At 40.6% G+C, this 19,396-nt stretch overlaps 2 protein-coding genes across 3 annotated transcripts in view; both read right to left on the reverse strand.

The window, feature by feature from the left end:
• The window catches only part of nploc4 (NPL4 homolog, ubiquitin recognition factor), a 31,429-nt gene extending 20,996 nt beyond the window's left edge, over nucleotides 1-10,433 (reverse strand). For both annotated transcript variants that reach the window (XR_016491085.1, XM_021581074.3), the window contains exons 1-4: nucleotides 10,005-10,433; nucleotides 8,036-8,116; nucleotides 2,566-2,675; nucleotides 805-1,017 (exon numbers count right to left, since the gene is read on the reverse strand). Coding sequence is in view for 1 of the 2 variants with exons in the window: in XM_021581074.3 (XP_021436749.1) it covers nucleotides 805-1,017; nucleotides 2,566-2,675; nucleotides 8,036-8,116; nucleotides 10,005-10,019 (419 nt within the window). In the remaining variant the exon portion in view is untranslated. The remainder of the gene's footprint in view (nucleotides 1-804; nucleotides 1,018-2,565; nucleotides 2,676-8,035; nucleotides 8,117-10,004) is intronic.
• A 2,500-nt stretch (nucleotides 10,434-12,933) lies between these two features.
• Nucleotides 12,934-18,898, reverse strand: pde6gb (phosphodiesterase 6G, cGMP-specific, rod, gamma, paralog b). The gene is made up of 4 exons (XM_021581075.3): nucleotides 17,694-18,898; nucleotides 15,741-15,974; nucleotides 15,589-15,629; nucleotides 12,934-15,468 (listed from the first exon to the last, which is right to left on the reverse strand). The coding sequence occupies exons 2-4, from the start codon at nucleotides 15,884-15,886 to the stop codon at nucleotides 15,392-15,394; spliced, it is 264 nt and encodes an 87-aa protein (XP_021436750.1). The 5' UTR covers nucleotides 15,887-15,974; nucleotides 17,694-18,898; the 3' UTR covers nucleotides 12,934-15,391.
• Nucleotides 18,899-19,396: the final 498 nt, after the last annotated feature.

Genomic DNA, 19,396 nt, shown 5'->3' on the forward strand with positions numbered 1-19,396 from the left:
CTTGATTGATGAATTAAGGTCACTACTTAGTAAGGAACTCCCCTCGCCTGGATGTCTAGGTCTTAATTGAAAGGAAAAATAAAAACCCATAGACATTAACCTCCGTGGAATGAGTTTGACACCCCTGCCTTAAATCTTTAAGTCTATTGCAGCTGTGGATATTTGTTCCTGTAGATATTTGCTTCAATACAACATTTTCCCTACTGTATTTATTTATTTTGCTCCTTTGCACCCCATTATTTCTCTCTCTACTTTGCACATTCTTCCACTGCAAATTAACCATTCCAGTGTTTTACTTGCTATATTGTATTTACTTCACCACCATGGTCTTCTTTTGCCTTTACCTCCCCTCATTTGCTCACATTGTATATAGACTTATTTTTCTACTGTATTATTGACTATGTTTGTTTTACTCCATGTGTTGTTGTATGTGTCGAACTGCTTTGCTTTATCTTGTCCAGGTCGCAGTTGTAAATGAGAACTTGTTCTCAACTTGCCTACCTGGTTAAATAAAGGTGAAATAAATAAAAAAGGATATAATATCTTACAGCTGTAGATCTCTGTTGCTGTGTAGCTTTGCTTCAATACAACATACATAAATTAAATCACTCTCACAGCTGTAGATTTCTTCAAATTAAATCTCTATTTCAAGAACATTGGGAAACGATGGCACTCCAAAAGGACGTCACCTCATTTCACGTTTTCATTTTTGGCCAGGCAGGCTAATGCGTTTTGTCCTTTTTTTTGGGGTGGGGGGGTGGGGGGAGTGCCACAGTTTCCCATGAGTTATATAAAATCTCTTACAGCTGTGGATCTTTGTTCCTGTATATCTTGCCCTCCTGCTTGGCCAGATACTGGTCAATCTCATCCTCGGGGATGTGGGGTGCCGAGTGGGAGCGTGACATCATGGACGATGAAGATGAGGGTAGTGATGAAGAGTGAGTGGTGGCCACGTCCATGGTCTCTCCAGAGGGTCCTGGGGAGCCCGACGGGTACAGGAAGAGCATGTCTCCATGTCTAGAGAAACACACACAATGAGCATAATGATAATCCAAGATAATAAGAAGTGAACAAAATGAAGTGACGCTATACACCGAGTGTACAAAATATTAAGAACACCTGCTCTTGACAAACTGACCAGGTGAATGCTATGATCCCTTCTTGCGGTAACTTGATAAATACCATTCAAATCAGTGTAGATGAAGGGGAGGAGACGGGATAAAGAAGGATTTTTAAGCCTTGAGAAATGGATTGTATGCGTTTGCCAATCAGAGGGTGAACGGACAAGACCAGATTTAAGTGCCTTTGAATGGGGTATGGAAGTAGGTGCCAGGCGCACCAGTTTGTGTCAGGAACTGCAATGCTGCTGGGTTTTTAAACAACAGTTTCCAGTTTGTATCAAGAATGGTCCACCACCCAAAGGACATTCAGCCAACTTGACAACTGTGGGAAGCATTGGAGTCAACATGTGCCAGTATTCCTGTGGAACACTTGACGAATTGAGGACATTGTTTAGTATAGGCAGTGTAAATAATAACTACATGTTTATCTAGCTAAATGGAGTAGCCTAAAAATTTGTGACAGGCTTCTCCCCAAAGAATGTAAGAGGGGCGCAGCGCCACCTTGTGCACTGACTGCACCATAGTAAAAAAAAAAAAAAAAAAAAAAAATATATATATATATATATTGTTATCTCTAACCACGTTTCTATCTACACTTTTCACGTGATTAAAGGCATACCATATATAACAAAACTGACAGCTGTGATGATACAGGAAGTTGCGGTACAATTTTTTAAATACACACAGAAAATGTATGTTCATTATGGTGGGAACATTGTGTTGGTAAAATTAATTATGCAAGAAATGGTGGTGGAAATATTGATATAATAACCATCGAATCATAGTGAACTTGGAGTCACGCGATATGATATGGGCTGTAGTCCTCCCACTACGACATGCAGTTTATTAGGCTACAAAGGAAATCAATTGTGATGAACTTCACAGGGTGGTGAAAGTTCACGGTGATCTTGATGCTCCTTTCCAATAAATATTGAGGGTCGTATTCTGGTGACATGATCGATGCTCGACTGCAATTTGACAAATATTCTCACTTTTATTCATAATGTCATCTACCCGCACTGTATCTGCGACCTATCGGCTGGAGCTCACCTGCCAAGACCAGAGTAGGCACATTTGCGATTTAAGGCAACAGTTTGTGTGACAAAACTAAATCATTAGAGTTGAAAATGTGATGGTAACAACTGGAACTTTAGATATTTATTCAGTACATGATGAAGTACATTGTGTGCACCGTCATCACGCACTGGTTTTTATCCACAACAAGACCAATTAGTGGAAACACCTCTGCATGTGCATATTTTCTTTATGCGGATTATAGAATATTTGCATTACAATAGGTCGCCAAGTGGATGGAAACAGCTATTTAGGCCATTTTTTGCTCTAGATTGCAAAAAATTGCAGTTAAGGTGCTAAAAAAAAAAAACTATACTCAGTAGTACCACCTGATTTTTAAAACAATAACTTAATGTTTCTCCAAACTCACTTGATCTTGAGCAGGCTGAGGGTCTTATTCTGGGACTGGATCTCATCGGTCTTGTTGCGGTTCAGGAAGATAGAGAAGCCATTGGAGGTGAAGCCAAACTCTTTACCCACCTGACAGTAGAAAAAGGGTAATAATGATTAGTCTCGCCTGCCAGACCCAAGGCACAGCTGTGGAAAGAGACTAGGTAAAGAGATTAGGTAATGATGAGCTTAACTTTAGAGCAGCGGTTCCTAAACTTTTTATAGTCCCGTACCCCTTCAAAACATTCAACCTCCAGCTGAGTACCCCCTCTAGCACCAGGGTCAGCGCACTCTTTGACATCATTGTAAGCCTGCCACACACACACACTGTACGATAAAATTTTGAAACATAAGAATGAGTGTGAGTTTGTCACTTCCCACAAGCCGGGTTGTGACAAAGAGCTCTTATAGGATCAGGGCGCAAATAATAAATAATTTTGCTCTTTATTTAACCATCTTACATATAAAACCTTATTTATTAATCGGAAATTGTGAATAACGCACCACAGATTAATGTGAAGGGTGTGCTTGAAATGATGCACATAACACTGCAATGTGGGTTGGAGAATGTCCGTCTTAAATCATTTTCCACACACAGTCCGTGCCTGTATTTAGATGTATTCATGTTAGTGAGGGCCGATAATCCACTCTCACATAGGTAGGTGGTTGCAAAGGGCATCAGTGCCTTAAAACCTGTTATGGCTGCGATCCCCGTACAGGGACCAACATCAGGGGAAATTTCAGAGTGACAACTAAAAATACAATTTCGTAACATTAAACATTCTTGAAAATGCAAGTGTCTTACACCCTTCAAAAGATTAGAATCTTGGTAATCAAACTACATTGTCCAATTTAAAATAGCGATTACAGAGAACAAATCCCATGCTTTTGTTTGAGAAGAGCAATCAAGAACAGAAACATTTTCCGCCATGACAGTTTAGACATTCACATCTGAAGGTAAAATTATGACTTACATTCTGATATCTTTGCTCTTATTTCTCTTCCTGAGTATCCCATTGACCAAATGAAGTGCCGTTTTCTTTGATAAAATCCATTTTTATAGCCTAAATCTAAACATTTTGTAAACTATTTGTGCCGTGAATTTCATCTCTATCAATTTTTTATGGAGCATTCAGCGTGATTCGCCCCTGTAAACAATAGTTTATATAGTCATGGTGGGTTTCAGTGCATTCCTCTGGATGTTTGCAACATAGTCAAACTTCATTGTTTTTTTTGCGGGGAGAATTGACCGAAGTGAGCTGATTTGAAGACAACGATAAATGACTACCTGATGCACCAAGTGTTAGAATACCATTTTGGTATTATGTATATAGTTATTTGTTTCAAAATGTATACCTTCACCAATTTGGCCACATTTATTATAATTTTTTTAATTTTACCTTTATTCAGGCAAGTCAGTTAAGAACAAATTCTTATTTTCAATGACGGCCTAGGAACAGTGGGTTAACTGCCTGTTCAGGGGCAGAACGACAAATTAGTACTTTGTCAGCTCGGGGGTTTGAACTTGCAACCTTCCAGTTCCTAGTCCAACTCTCTAACCACTAGGCTACCCTGCCGGGCTACTTGTGTGGGACACCTGGGTGACTTCATGATAAATGTCATGTAGCACACTCATTTCAGAAGTTATCATTCTGAAACTTTGCACAAGTACTGTTGCCCTCTTATATTTTTCACTGAAATTGTCCCCATCATCCTATCTGAATGTTTGTTTTATCTTGTTCATTTTAAAGATGATACAAAAATGAAAAACATATTGTTTTTTTCATTGTTTTATCTAAACCAGGATCTATTGTGTTATATTCTCCTACATTCACAAACTTACACAAACTTCAGAGTGTTTTCTTTCAAATGGTACCAAGAATATGCATATCCTTGGTTCTGAACCTGAGCTACAGGCTGTTAGATTTGGGTATGTCTTCAGGCGGAAATTGCACAAAGTAGGGGTGTAGCTGTAAGAGGTTTTAAGCTCTTCTCAATAAATAAAAAAACATGCCCCTTGATAACTAGCACGTTGTAAAAGCGTTACATGGTCGCTGCCCATATCATTGCATAGCGCAGAAAATACACTAGAGTTTACGGGCCTTGCTTTAACAAAGTTAACCATTTTCACTGTAGTGTCCAAAACATCTTTCAAGGGGGTCAGGCATTCCCTTGGCAGCAAGAGCCTCTTGGTGGATGCTGCAGTGTACCCAAGTGGCGTCGGGAGTAACTGCTTGCATGTGCAGTACCACTCCACCATGTCTCCCGGTCATGGCTTTTGCGCCATCAGTACAGATACCAACATGAGCAGGAGCTACGTTTGGCAACATACGGACTGTTAGTGGAATTCCCGCGAGAGAGTGGGCTCCCTGATCACACCACTCACCAGATGTGTTTCAGTGCCCATGCTGGGGAGCCCACAGAGTGGTGTGCGCTTATGGTCCTGGTACCCAAGAAGAACTAAGACCAGCTGAGGGTATGTGCTGACCTGAGCCCCTTTACTTGCTCTGACTGTCTCACAAGCTCTACCACTTTGTTGAGTGTCAAGTCAGGTGTTAGATAAGGAGTTGTCAGAGAAGCTTCAACTAATATCCCTACGACCAACCTGTCACAGATATATTCTTGATGCTTGGCATTGTCGAAAGCACGACTAGGTCATGTCCATAGAAACAGAACAAAAAGACCTAACTACTGGGTCGCTTCTCTGGCAAACAAACCGATAGAACGAACAACCAAGCCGTCTTGTGGAAGGCTGAAATAAAATCATAAAAATAAAATGTTTAATGAAAATATGTAAATCATTATTTGAATATGTTGATAACCAATTGTATAAAAGTGATAAGGCCCTCGAAGCTGGTGTTTGGAGGATATATTGGCGCGGTCAATATATCCGCCAAACACCGGCTTCGAGGGCATTATCACTTAAGACAGGATACTGTCTTCACTGGACTTGTTACTACGGATGCAAGCAGACTGACTTGTCCCATCACCTTTTGACATCATGTTGAAAAATGTAAGAGCAAATAAATAAAAGTCTCGGAGCAATGAAAAATATTCAAGGTATGAATGATAAGAATCGCCAGCAATGACAAAATAAAAAAAATCATCCCTAGGGGCACGGGTGCGCCCAAATTAAAATTCCAGGTAACACAGTAAAATATTTAGAAGTTTATGCGGCCAGTGGTAGCACTGTCAATCCCTGTGAGTAAATTTTTGCAAAAAGTCTAGTAAGTAGACTGCTCATGGTAAAAATCCTGTGTCAGCCATACACAGGTCACAAAAATGCAGTTTATTCAAAGCTGAAAAGACAGTGCAGTGCCTTTGTTCTTATGGGCAAGACAACAGTAGTGGTCTAGTGGTCTAGCCTATATCAGCATAAATATAACAATGACATGCAAAGGGATATAATGTATGACCGCGTCTGGAAAAACCCCTCCCTCCCCGTCTGATCAGAAACAGTGCCTCTCTGGGCTCTTCATGCAACTCTCCCTATTACTGACTGATTGGCAGCACATCAGAGGCAGGGAATACAAATTAGACTACTCTCTCCATTGATCTGAAACACATTTCTGTTTTAACTAAAAGACATACATTTTTAATAGGGTTCTGCCGCAGGCAAGGCAACCCTTCTCCACTGTGACCAAACAGCCGGTGACTTTTCTTTTTCAGCCACTGATATTGCAATTGAGTTTAATGGGCAATCTGAAATTGGTACATCAATTTGTTGACTTAAATTATATGTACCCATTGATTCTTGAAGAATATAACATATAAATGCTTAATGAGCTTAGTTCAACTATCTTACTCCATCAAAACACAAAATATAAGCTTATTTTACTCCCTTGTTGTAAACTATGTAATTGTAAACAAACACTGTAGCTTCAAAACATGGTTACCTGTAATATTGATGTCATGGATGGATATTCTTTGTATCCATAGCTCGGTCTCTGAGGATCTTGACTGTCATTGATGGCATTAGACACTGGAGCCAGATCAAGGACAGAGCCCCGTATTTATTCAAAAAAATTCCCACTCCTGACTCTACAGTTACCGTCAGGTCTCATGGAGCTAAGAACTTCCTCATGAGAGAAGGGAGAGAGGTGGTGCAGTGTGTCTTCTATGAAAGCTCGGTTTATGAATTTGAAAGTGGTTCCATTCTCAATCCTCATCACTCAGTTCTTTACCAAAACAGTGGTGGGGTGCCCACTTAGTTGTTGTCTGAACTGCTGACTGCCTCTAAGGTATTTCCTTGATTTCCTACCCAATACTGTCTCACAGTCTCTGAGGTCCAGTTGTGGTCAAGACTGGCAGGCAAGCAAGCATGCGGATGTAATACAGCTATTTATAAATCACTGTTCAAAGGAATTGCAATAATACACAGCTCTCCCACTCCCTCTTACACCCAGCTCCCTCTCCACATAGGTTCCACAGCTGCACCAACACCATCCTGACCAGTTGCATCACCGCCTAGTATGGCAACTGCTAGGCATCTGAACATAAGGCGCTAGAGGGTAGTGTGTACGGCCCAGTTTCCTGCCATCCAAGACCTATATAATAGGCCGTGTCAGAGGAAAGCCCATAAAATTGTCAGAGACTCCAGTCACCCAAGTTAGACTTTTCTCTACTACCGCACGGCAAGCGGTACCGGAGTGCCAAGTCTAGGACCAAAAGGCTCCTCAGCAGCTTCTACCCCCAAGCCATAAGACTGCTGAACAATTCATAAAATCGCCACTGAACAATTTACGTTGACCCCCTGCCTTTTGTACACTGCTGCTACTCGCTGTTTGTTTGTTACCTACGCATAGTCACTTCACCCCCACCTACATGTACAGATTACCTCAACTAGCCTGTACACCCACACACTGACTCAGTACCGGTGCCCCCTGTATATAGCCTAGTTATTGTTATTGTGTTACTTTTTATTTTAGCCAACTTGGTAAATATTTTCTTCTTCTTGAACTGCAGTGTCGGTTAAGGGCTTGTAAATAAGTATTTCACCGTAAAGTCCACACTTCTTGTATTCAGCGCACGTGACAAATAAAGTTTGATTTGACATAACACCCACAGGTCTCTGCTGAGCAATGCATTGGATCCTTCCACAGTGGATGGCTCACTCATTAGCTGCACAGTGCACAGGTGAGGGGGAACACTGCAGAAATACTCTCACTTTCCTGCAGAGCTGCCTACCTCATAAATGAACACTGAGCTTGAGCACAGGCTGGGCAGAGGGAGAGAGAGTGAGAAAGACAGAGAAAGATGTCAATCTTCTGATGCTACCTGGCCAAAAGCAGTTCGACAGAATGTGCTATTAATATGACTACAGAATGACAGAAAGAACCACAAGTTTTCCATGTGTTTGTGGAGAGTAGTTTGTTTTTGCACACACCCCAACCATATAGCCTACAATACCATTAAGAGCCCATATTTGTCTTCATGTCATGTTTCCAAACCTTATTGAGGAAAGCGGCTGCTGTCTCTTTCTTGGTGGCGGGGATCTTCTTCATCCCGTTCGGGGACTGAACCCGGATGATCTGTAAATTAGGAGAAATATTAAATTTCTCCACATCATAATCTATCATTTCCATTATCTCCTATATTTAGATTGCGTAACCAAACCAAATACATTGGAAAACCATATTGATCATGACTCATCACCAATGAAAAGATTAGACAAATTCTAAAAAAAAAGTGCACCATTGAGAGCATCTTGACTGGCTGCATCCCCGCTTGGTACAGAAACTGCAAGGCACCCGACTGTAAGGCACTACAGAGGGTGGTGAGTACGGACCTCTATACCAGTCTGTCAGTGGAAGGGGCAAAGCAATTGTTTAAGACTCCAGCCACCCAAGCCGTAAACTGTTAGTTCTTTCTGCTACCGCATTGCAAGCGGTACCAGCGCACCAAGTCTGGAACCAACAGGACCCAAAACAGCTGCTACCCCCAAGCCATAAGACTGCTAAACAGCTTATCAAATGGCTACCCGGACTACCTGTATTGACCCTTTTTTGCACTAACTATACACACACACACACTGGACTCCATCCACACATACTTATTACACTGACACCCCAACACACACCACAAGCACACTTTCACATACGCTGCTGCTACTGTCCATCTATCCTGTCGCCTAGTCACTTTACCCCTACGTTTATGTACACATAGCTACATTACCATGTACCCCTGCACATCGACTCAGTACTGGTACTCCTTGTATTCAGCCATGTTATTTTTAACTCATTATTGTTATTCACTTTGTATTTGTGTCACTATTTCTATGTTGTTGTTTTTACCTTTAACTCTATTGTTGGCAAACAACCTGTAAGTAAGCATTTCACTGGCAGTCTACACTTGTTTTACAAAGCATGTGACAAATAAAATGTGATTTGACTCATCAGCTAATTTTATTAACATCCCAAACTGTCTCGCTGACATTTGTTGCAACCCACTGAAAACAGGGCACTGCTGTAACTATTTAGCTAGATGTTTCTGCTAGAGCTGTCAGTGACAGTCGTGACAGTGCAGAAATGTGGGTGGAGGGTCGTTGGCACCCGTCGTTCATTGATGTAGTGACACAGTGGTTATAATTAACAAGCAATAATTTGGTTGTATAGGTGAATTACCTAGTTTAGTTAGCTAAGAATTGTAAAGTACATGATATGAGCAGCTTCTGTTATGGGCTGGCTGGTTTTTAAATAATTACTGTAGGTACGTTAGTTAACCGGATTGTTTAATCTCGGATGAGCAGGGAAAACAACCCTAAACAGTATAATTTAGCTAGCTAACTAACGTTAATTATTTAGCTAGCAAGCCAGCCAACTCGTGACTAAGTAATTAGCTAGCTAGCTAAAACTATTTTTAGGCACAAGTTGAAGACAAGGTCGCTAAGAACACTGACTAGATCATTTTACTGTTAACAAAGTTAGCTAGCTACAGAAACTATCACTTCGTTCTTGCAAAAAAAAAATGGGGGCCAGGGAATGTTGATAAAAACTTGTTAGCTGCTTAGGTAGGTAGCTAACAACGTCAACAGCAATGTGCCTTTGTCAAAGTGAACGTCCACGCATTTTTCAAAACCAATAGTTTACAAAGATAGTTAGTTCCCTAGCAAACACAGGATTTAACTACTTTCCTAATAAATAGCTATGATAGGTCAACGTAAACGGAGCCTACCTCAGGCTAACATGTTGGCAAATTTGAAATAAAAGATGTCTGACTAACTAGCTAGGTAAGCTATATAACAGAGGGAGTTAGCGGTTATCTAGGCCCTGTCAGTCTAGTGAGATGCTAACTATGTTAGCTAGCAAATGGCTAATTCTGCTGCCTCATCACTCCGCTGGACAGACTTTGATAACGTTAGCTAGCTGGCTATCAATCCTAAATCTTTTAGCTTTAACTATAACGCGCTGTCATACTTACAATATTTTCTGCCATGATGTTCGGGTTTGTGGTCCCGATTTATTTCACTGTGTAGCAAAAGAGAACGATACTAACGATAAAATATTTACTGACTGGACAGAATCAACGGAACTCCATTCCACGACTCAAACACCGGGTGTTACACGCTAACAAGTCCGTGCCATAGTGCCCCTCCGCAACTGCCCGAGTGAAAGAGGCATCGATATAAAATCCTTCCGAGACTTTTGTTCTGCAGCATTTCCACAGGTTATTGCTCCCTCACAAAGAATTCTCAACTGCAGCATTTCCACAGGTTATTGCTCCCTCACAAAGAATTCTCAACTCCACGATACTCAAAGGAGTTGAGTTGCGAGGCGATTAATTTTGGCGGAGTGTACCCTACCTGCGACTACAACAAGTCGGTATCAGTCGATACTTATAAAAATGTCCATTCTTTCATACATTGTAGGGTGAATTCATATCAGAGTGAACATTTTATAAACTGAGACAGCTTAATCCTGAGGCGTTTATTTATTGGTCTGACAAGAGAAAATCTAAACTATTGTTACGACATTTTTTCATCAGTTTTGATGTCAAGGTTTTACAACTCATACATAATGCACAGTGCCAAATTGTAAATGTGCCTACTATGTACTAGTGCATGAAAATACATTTTAAAAAGTTGCCAATATTATGTTTACATTTTGTAATTCAGTAATTTTTTTACTAAATAGGGCAGCGTGGATTAGCTAAAGTGGGGCAGTTTTATAGGATTTTCCAATGGAGGAAAGATATCCAGTTTACAATAGGGACCACCCTGTACTTAGGTTAGGCAGGGCTCTGGTTCTTGTAGTGCTACTGTATATCCTGCATTTTTTTCTTCATGTAGTACTGTTATTAGTCCTGTTATTTAATTAAGTGAATTCAGAAAAAGTGGGACACTTTTTGCATTTCCTCTTCTGTAACCTCTTTCCAACATATTAGCCTGACATGATAAATTTCTGAAATTATCAAATGTTTCACAAATCACTAAATTGAATAGATTTGTAATTGTAATAGACTATAATAATGGTGCCCTCGTTTGTCTACCCTGCAGTCCCAGTCTACCAAATAAGAACTGAAAATATTTTACTCAATGTACACAAATGGTTGTGTCATGCATCACGTGAATATGATATCAACATTTGTTTTTTTGTGTGTGATTAGGAAATATCTTGAGGATTTCAGAAATGTATCATGTGTTGGTTGGGCTAATATGTTGGATAGATGTCGAAAGAGGTTACAGAAGACAGAAATGGGAAATGTGTCCCACTTATTCCAAATCCTTCCTACTGTGTAAATGTTATTTTCTTGGGGTGCTGCAATCCATAGTTTTTGAAAAACACGTAAATTGATGTGACTTCTGTCAAATTGCACATTATTATTTAAAAAATCGACCAATTGCAGCTCCCAAAGAAAAGAACGGTGTTACACAGAACACTGCCTGGACACATTACAAGGTACTGTATATTCATGAAAAAATGGACATCGACTGATACCAACTCAATATAGTCAGAGGTATTGTAAATTAGCCCTCCAACTGCTTTTAAATGCTAGTAAAACTAAATGCATACTCTTCAACCGATTGTTTCCCGCACCCGCCCGACTAGCATCACTACTCTGGATGGTTCTGACTTAGAATATGTTGCAACTACAAATACCTAGGTGTCTGGTTAGACTGTAAACTCTCCTTCCAGACGCACATTAAGCATCTCCAATCCAAAATGAAATCTAGAATCGGCTTCCTATTTCGCAACAAAGCCTCCTTCACTCATGCTGCCAAACATACCTTCGTAAAACTGACTATCCAACCGATCCTTGACTTCGGCGATGTGATTTACAAAATAGCCTCCAACACTCTACTCAGCTAACTGGATGTAGTCTATCACAGTGCCATCCATTTTGTTACCAAAGCCCCATATACTACCAACCACTGAGACCTGTATGCTCTCGTTGGCTGGCCCTCACTACATATTCGTCGCCAAACCCACTGGCTCCAGGTCATCAATAAGTCTGCTCGGTAAAGCTCCGCCTTATCTCAGCTCACTGGTCACCCTTGCAACACCCACCTGTAGCAAGCGCTCCAGCAGGTATATTTTACGGGTCATCCCCAAAGCCAACACTTCCTTTGGCCGCCTTTCCTTCAAGTTCTTTGCTGCCAATGACTGGAACGAATTGCAAAAATCACTGAAGCTGGAGTCCATATCTCCCTCTCTAACTTTAAGCATCAGTTGTCAGAGCAGCTTACCAATCACTGTACCTGTACACAGCCAATCTGTAAATAGCACACCCAACTACCTCATCTCCATATTGTTATTTATCCTCTTACTCTTCTACATTTGCACACACTGTACATAGATTTTTCTATTGTGTTATTGACTGTACATTTGTTTATGTGTAACTTTGTGTTGTTGTTTTTTTCGTACTGCTTTGCTTTATCTTGGCCAGGTTGCAGTTGTAAATTATAACTTGTTCTCAACAGGCCTACCTGGTTAAATAAAGGTGAAATAAAAATAAAAACTACACTCTGGCAATACTCTTCTTCGATGAGGTTTAACGGCAGTTGTCATCCAATAAATGTTGCATTACGGCCACCTACTAGACTGGAGTATAATTGTTTTATTTTATAAATCAACAAATACCCTGTCATCTAACCCTACACTCATGGAAAAACCCGCCTACTTTCTGAAGGCACTGTATTTTCTGGTACAGTAGTCTGGAAAGCCAATTCTATGTGGACGTGTGTCATGAACTGCTCTAAACCTGTGCCAGTGGCAGGAAATGCCAATCCACTTATTTTTTTATTGATACGACTATGCCAGCTAGGAATGTATCCTCTTTATTGGAGATATTGTAATATCAAATATATGCTATATTTTGATAGACCTTAAAAAATAAACCAGGCAAAATATTTATTTTCCTTTGTTTTTAGCTTTATTTTGATTTGATCCTGTACAAAGGACAGAGCTCTGATGACATGAGTAGCCTATGTTGGCAGCTGAAGCATCCATCTTCCTCGTCCCTTATTTCTTACCATTCATTCACTGCTACCAATTTTACATTCACAAGAAACTGAGACAACGTGGACATCCATCCTGCAAGACTACAAACCCCTCAAGCAACTTTTCACTGTCAGCATGAGGATTCCAACACAAACTAGCTTTTGTAGGCTATCCATGGCCTTCAACTCATTTACCAGAAAAGGAGAAGAATGAAAAATAGTAAGATAAAAATAAGTTAAGGGCATTTTAAAAAGTTATTCTTCAGCCGGTATAACATTTTGCAAATCAGTGACATAATTGGGCATAGAACTAAGAATGTACACTCTGTAGGCCAGTATCAGTGCAGGCTGGTCCAAGGAATATGGAGGTCAATGTTCTATCTAGAGATTAAATGAAATGATCAACTACAATGATGATGAAACACTAGGCTATCTGGTGAGAACACAAGGAATGATGGATGAGATGATAGAGAGATAATGATGAGGAAAGATGATCTTTACATGATTACACAACACAAACTACAAATGGACAAGTACAAAATGAAACGGACATAATGATAAAATAAGTGTGCAACACCCACAATATACACAAGACACAATGCCAACATGCGATGGACAAAGTAAAAGACAGAGAACATGCAAAAATAAAATAAATAAATCTATACATTATATATGCTATTAAAATGTGACTGGCCACAATGTATACATAAGTGTACATTGATCTCAAGAAATACGATACAAATATGAGACTACAGTGAAACACAAGCAAACAAAATAATGGTAAGCATGATAATTGTGGAATGAGATGAAATTATGGATGGAATGAATGAATTATAGAGAAAGTTCATGAAATAGAGATGACATGCCCAGCTAAATAAAGTGATAAAGAGACGTCAACATGAGCATTGGGGAAGGTAACCTAAACAAGATTACGCAAGACATCACTACTGCTGCCCAATCACAGTGACCTAGTATGGTAGATTATCAGGTGAGAATCAAATTAGAAATCGAGTTTGACATCTAAGGTTTGTGGGGGAATCTGCATCTGTTGTAGTAATGTTGCACACTCATTCATCTCCATTCAATGTCTATTATGCTGCTTGTGGTAAAAGTAAAGACAGCAAGAGCCAAAATTGCCAATGACAAGGTGTTTTTTCCCAAGCCATAAAACAAGTTCATATCCCTGAGAATACTTAGTTAAAATATACGTTACATAATAAAGATAGTCACAAATTCTTCTTTGTTATACAAAATGTGGAAAATAAGGATGCCAGAGTTAAACAGGACGATAGAATGATAGAATCCTTGTTCTGTTAAAAGCCGTGTGTCTACCAGCGAAGGATTGGGGATCCTGAGGGAGAGGAAAGGGGGAGGAGGATGATGTTGTTTCATCCACATTGTACCAGTGACAGACTACAGATTATGCTGAGCCATGACAAGCAACTGTCTCATCTCTACAGGAATCAGATTTTATATGTGTGATATTCGGCATCGATGACAGATTTCATCTATGATGATAAAAGAAGTGCCGAGGCACGTGAAATGAGAACCCACACTTTTCACGGGTATGTCACTTGTTTGTTTACTCAACCTTTGAGACTGCATTGCTTTTTGTAAATTGAAAGTTGTGTACCATGAAGAAGAGGAGCAAAATAAGAGGATAGAAGAAGAGAAGCGCTTGGAGATAGGGGAGGAGAGAAAAGGAAAATGGCTGCTGGTTAATCCTAGATAGAATATCGCTGCAAACCTGATAAAGATAGACAGAGATACCAGAACAGAGTCCTAATCATGAGCAGACATGTTGTATGTGAACTTTGGCAGCTGCAGAAACAAAAGAAGAAACCAGTTAAAGATGGAGACGGTTATTTTCTGTACCGCTTTCCTTTTTTGGGGGGAGGGTGAGGGGGGGGGGTTCTTCACTTTGGTATATGTTTTGATAGTTTCAGTCAAACACAGTGAGAGGGCTGGGGGCCGATGGATGGTTTGAACAGAGACGGTAGAGAAAGCGACACATCCCACCTTCATTTTTTGCTGATTGGGGTGGGGACATTCTGGTCTAGTTATTGCCCCCACCCTGCGGAGGGGGTGCCCCAGAGTGAGACATCTCTCTAGCTCAGACAATAACTAAACCAGAGCCAGCTGTTTCCTTTCTCGTGTGTACATGCCAGTTATTATGGAGGAACTGTGAGCTTACGCGGGAAAGCATGCTCACGAAAGAGAGGGAACACCCACTTCCACAGATGGGAACATTGAATATTTTTTACAATAGTAAACTGCTTGAGTGAACTATCTTCATGTATCCACACTCTTTGGTTGTAAGTAGGTGGAAGTAGAGGATTGTGGGATGGATGGTGGAGATCTGAAAGATTTAGATGATACCATACTTGGCCAGCTCGCTAAGCTCCAGGTGGTTGAAGGCCTCCCAGGGGCAGATGACTGTGATATCTGCAGAGGAAACATATTATGTTTAGTAACAGTCAGTAGACCAAGCAAACCCAGTATGGTTTTCTACAGTTTTTAGGGGAGGTACAGGTAGAGTAGACGAAACAGTTGTAATGAACTTACCAGTGCCTAAACCCTCCATTCCAGGGATATCATCACCAAAGCTGTAAAGGAGACATAGTTCATTTATTTATAATCAGGGCTCATGAAAATGTCATTGTGCACTTGTCGAATGCCTGTTTGAAACTAAGAAAACCCAATGAATGTGGCCTTACCCCTGGATTCCCTTCTTGGGGGGCTTGCTCTTGAACTGGCGAGTCTGTCTCTGCTTGAATTTAGGGGGTCCCTTGCGTGGCGTGGCAGGGCCCCCGGTGACACGGGTGGCAGACTTGATCTCCAACTTGGGGACCTCGAGATTCATGGTTAGTAGTTAGCTGTTTTTTTTTGTGCAGGTGGTTATGTGTTCAATCCCCCTCTGAAGTGTTGTCGTCTTGATGAGATCTCCTCAACTGGGGAAATGAGGGAAACAGATTTTATCAAATTTTGACCCTTCCATCAAAACTACAGTACATGATCTAGTGCTCACATTTTCATGACAATAAAAGCTTGTTCTTCAGTATTGAACATTTGGAGCTTAGAATGGAAGAAATTAGAAGAAAGAAAAGAAGAAAGGAGATAGCTACTGGCAAGACAATCCTCAACAACACAGAGCATATTGAACACCAATGCTATCTGCTTTGATACCTACATTATTACATGTTTTATAAGGAACTTCATTTACTGAACAGCCCCTCACAACCTTGTCTGAGGGCTCAACCTAATGCCTAATCCCCTTACTGATCTGATATTAGTGGGATTACGTTTTAAATGCATATTGCCCTTGTAATTGAATGTCTACGGATAGGCTACCTTGTTGAGTGACGCAAAATGATGACCCAATTTCATCATGTAATCCCCAGCTCAAGTTAATAAGCACCCCCCTACCCACCATCTCCACCCTCCTCGTTTCAAGCCAGCGGCCAGCCATCCACACTTGGGCTAATCTCATTAGTACAAGGACAACATAAAGAATATGCTGAGCAGGCAGACTGTCTAAAGTGCTGCTCAATCTGATCCTCTCTTACAATGACATTCCAAAAACTCACAACATGGCTCATGACCTACAATGTTTCATATTGGAACCAATTTAACTATGTTGAAGCAATATCAAATTAATGTCCAATGGCTCATTGATAATTGAAACCTAAAAGAATGAAATAAGAAAATAAAACATCAGCCTAATTTGCTTTCCACAATTAGGTAACTAGCATTATACAGACCTCGATGAAAATAAATACACAAAACAATGTCATATTGTTGTTCTGTCTAAAACACATTTCCAACATCAAGAACTTTCTGTCTAATTGTAATATTCATCCTTGAACCAGATGAGCACCAATTATCTGAAAAACACATTGGGCCATATTCATAGCTTGCAAACTGCAGATATACTGTAGGATCTTAATTTAACCAGTTTCTCACAGCAGGAAAATAATAGTTATTGTGTGGATCATAATTAATGGAACATTTTGTAGGGGTTACATTTTTAGTTAGGGCAAATCAAGTCTGAAATGTTGAAGTGGAAATTACAAATGTAAGAAGTATTTTTAAACCTTGAATACACTACAAGGTAGAATTAGCTGCTGAGCAGGAACTGCAATAACAGGGTGATCATATTAAGACCCTACACCTGGTGTAGGTACTTAACGCAAATTGGTTTGTTTCTCCTACCCACCACTCAAAACTCTCTCAGCACAGGACAAGGACTTCAATAATTCAAATAGAATGTTCTGCAAATGTTTTACTCTTTCCCACTTCTCTTTTCTACAAAAAAATTTGAACAGTACAGTAACAAAATCCATCAAGTGTCTGTCATCATGGAGTAGGTTTCTGAATGGATGGGTGTACTCAGCGGCTACCCTTGCAAGTTAGACGATTGTTATGGAAATATTACATATCTATAACTTTATTTTTGTATCTTATTTAACTAGGCAAGTCAGTTAAGAACAAATTGTTATTTACAACGACGGCCTACCAAAAAGCCTCCAGCAGGGATGGGGGCTGGGATTAAAAATAAAAATATAAGACAAAACACACATCACGACAAGAGAGAGACCACAACACGACATAAAGAGAGACCTATAAGACAGCAAAGTTCATGTGAATAACTGGAAATTATTGCTACTCACCGGGTTCTTGGGTGAAGGCTAGCCAGACCAGTGGACGTGAGCTCTGAGCACGGCTCTCTTTAGTAGATGTGTGTGTGGGTCTATACTAGGTTTGCTTTGAAGGCCAGGTGGGGCTGCGGGACCTCTTATATTCACCTCTGCAGATTAGGAGTGTCCCGCCTCCCATCCCTGACCTACTGTCATCACTGCTGTGGCCTGAGGTGGGGGTCAGGGAGTGGGGGACACTCGTGAAGGAGTGGGGAGCAGAAGAGAGGGGGTGAGGGAAGATGGATGGAGGGAGTTGGAGCACAAATACAGCAATAACTTGAATGCATTTAGTGTTGATTGTATTCTAGCTTGTTTTCCAAAGTGGTCTTCAATTGTTGTTTATCCACAGCCTTCCAAATCATTAAAACTAAATGCAGAGACATAATAAGGGATACCACATTGCACAGAGATGTGAATGAATCAATTGGATGAACGGTGTAATCGTGGCACCCAGAACCAAATCAGTTACTCGGTTTTAATGATAAGACTGTCACGAAAGATGATGAACTATGTCGCTAATACAATATTGACTTGGATGGTAATGAAGATTCTCCATATACTGGGAACCTTCCAGTCCTAGCCCAACTGAGCAGCCCTCCCACCAGTTATGCAACATTCTCTCCATCCATCTGCTGGGCCTGGTTCTCTGGGATGCCCTGGCCCAGGGTGTCAACAAACCCTCAATCCGTTAACAGTATCTCAGATTGACCTATCTATTACTCGATGCACAAAATAGGCTAATCCTTTACGGTGAGTGTCTTCTTGGTGCACTACTCACCATTGCGTTCAGAGCTGAGATTACTCACTAGTACCTCACTCCAGACACCATTTCTGCTCTCGGATGTAGCCCCCCCGACCCACCCACCCCACTCAGAAAAACAATTACTCTGACTGTAGTTGTGGATTATAGTGTCTGGGTTGTTTTTCTGATTAGTTAATTACATTGGGTAAACCCACCCGTGCGGCAGGGATTATTTCGCCTCAGTAATTATTGACCAATCTGTGATCAATCTTGCTCATTATCTACAAGCATTACATTTTAAATTAGACAGATTGCATGTAGCACTCTGCATCAACACCATCTTCTTGCATCAACACCGTAGCCTACAACGTGTATACAGTGCCTTGCGAAAGTATTCGGCCCCCTTGATCTTTGCGACCTTTTGCCACATTTCAGGCTTGAAACATAAAGATATAAAACTGTATTTTTTTGTGAAGAATCAACAACAAGTGGGACACAATCATGAAGTGGAATGACATTTATTGGATATTTCAAACTTTTTTAACATATCAAAAACTGAAAAATTGGGCGTGCAAAATTATTCAGCCCCTTTACTTTCAGTGCAGCAAACTCTCTCCAGAAGTTCAGTGAGGATCTCTGAATGATCCAATGTTGACCTAAATGACTAATGATGATAAATACAATCCACCTGTGTGTAATCAAGGCTCCGTATAAATGCACCTGCACTGTGATAGTCTCAGAGGTCCGTTAAAAGCGCAGAGAGCATCATGAAGAACAAGGAACACACCAGGCAGGTCCGAGATACTGTTGTGAAGAAGTTCAAGCGATAATATTGAAATGGAAGGAGTATCAGACCACTGCAAATCTACCAAGACCTGGCCGTCCCTCTAAACTTTCAGCTCATACAAGGAGAAGACTGATCAGAGATGCAGCC

The sequence above is a fragment of the Oncorhynchus mykiss genome, chromosome 23 (genome assembly GCF_057628025.1).
Source record: "Oncorhynchus mykiss isolate SJ-2025 chromosome 23, ASM5762802v1, whole genome shotgun sequence".
In the NCBI taxonomy this organism is placed as follows: domain Eukaryota; kingdom Metazoa; phylum Chordata; class Actinopteri; order Salmoniformes; family Salmonidae; genus Oncorhynchus; species Oncorhynchus mykiss.

Coding starts and splice junctions, on each gene's coding strand:
- pde6gb (XM_021581075.3), bottom strand. CDS start 15,886: ATGAATCTCGAGGTCCCCAAGTTGGAGATCAAGTCTGCCACCCGTGTC. Junction 15,630..15,740: donor CCCAAGAAGGGAATCCAGGG/GTAAGGCCACAT, acceptor TCTCCTTTACAG/CTTTGGTGATGATATCCCTG. Junction 15,469..15,588: donor AATGGAGGGTTTAGGCACTG/GTAAGTTCATTA, acceptor TTTCCTCTGCAG/ATATCACAGTCATCTGCCCC.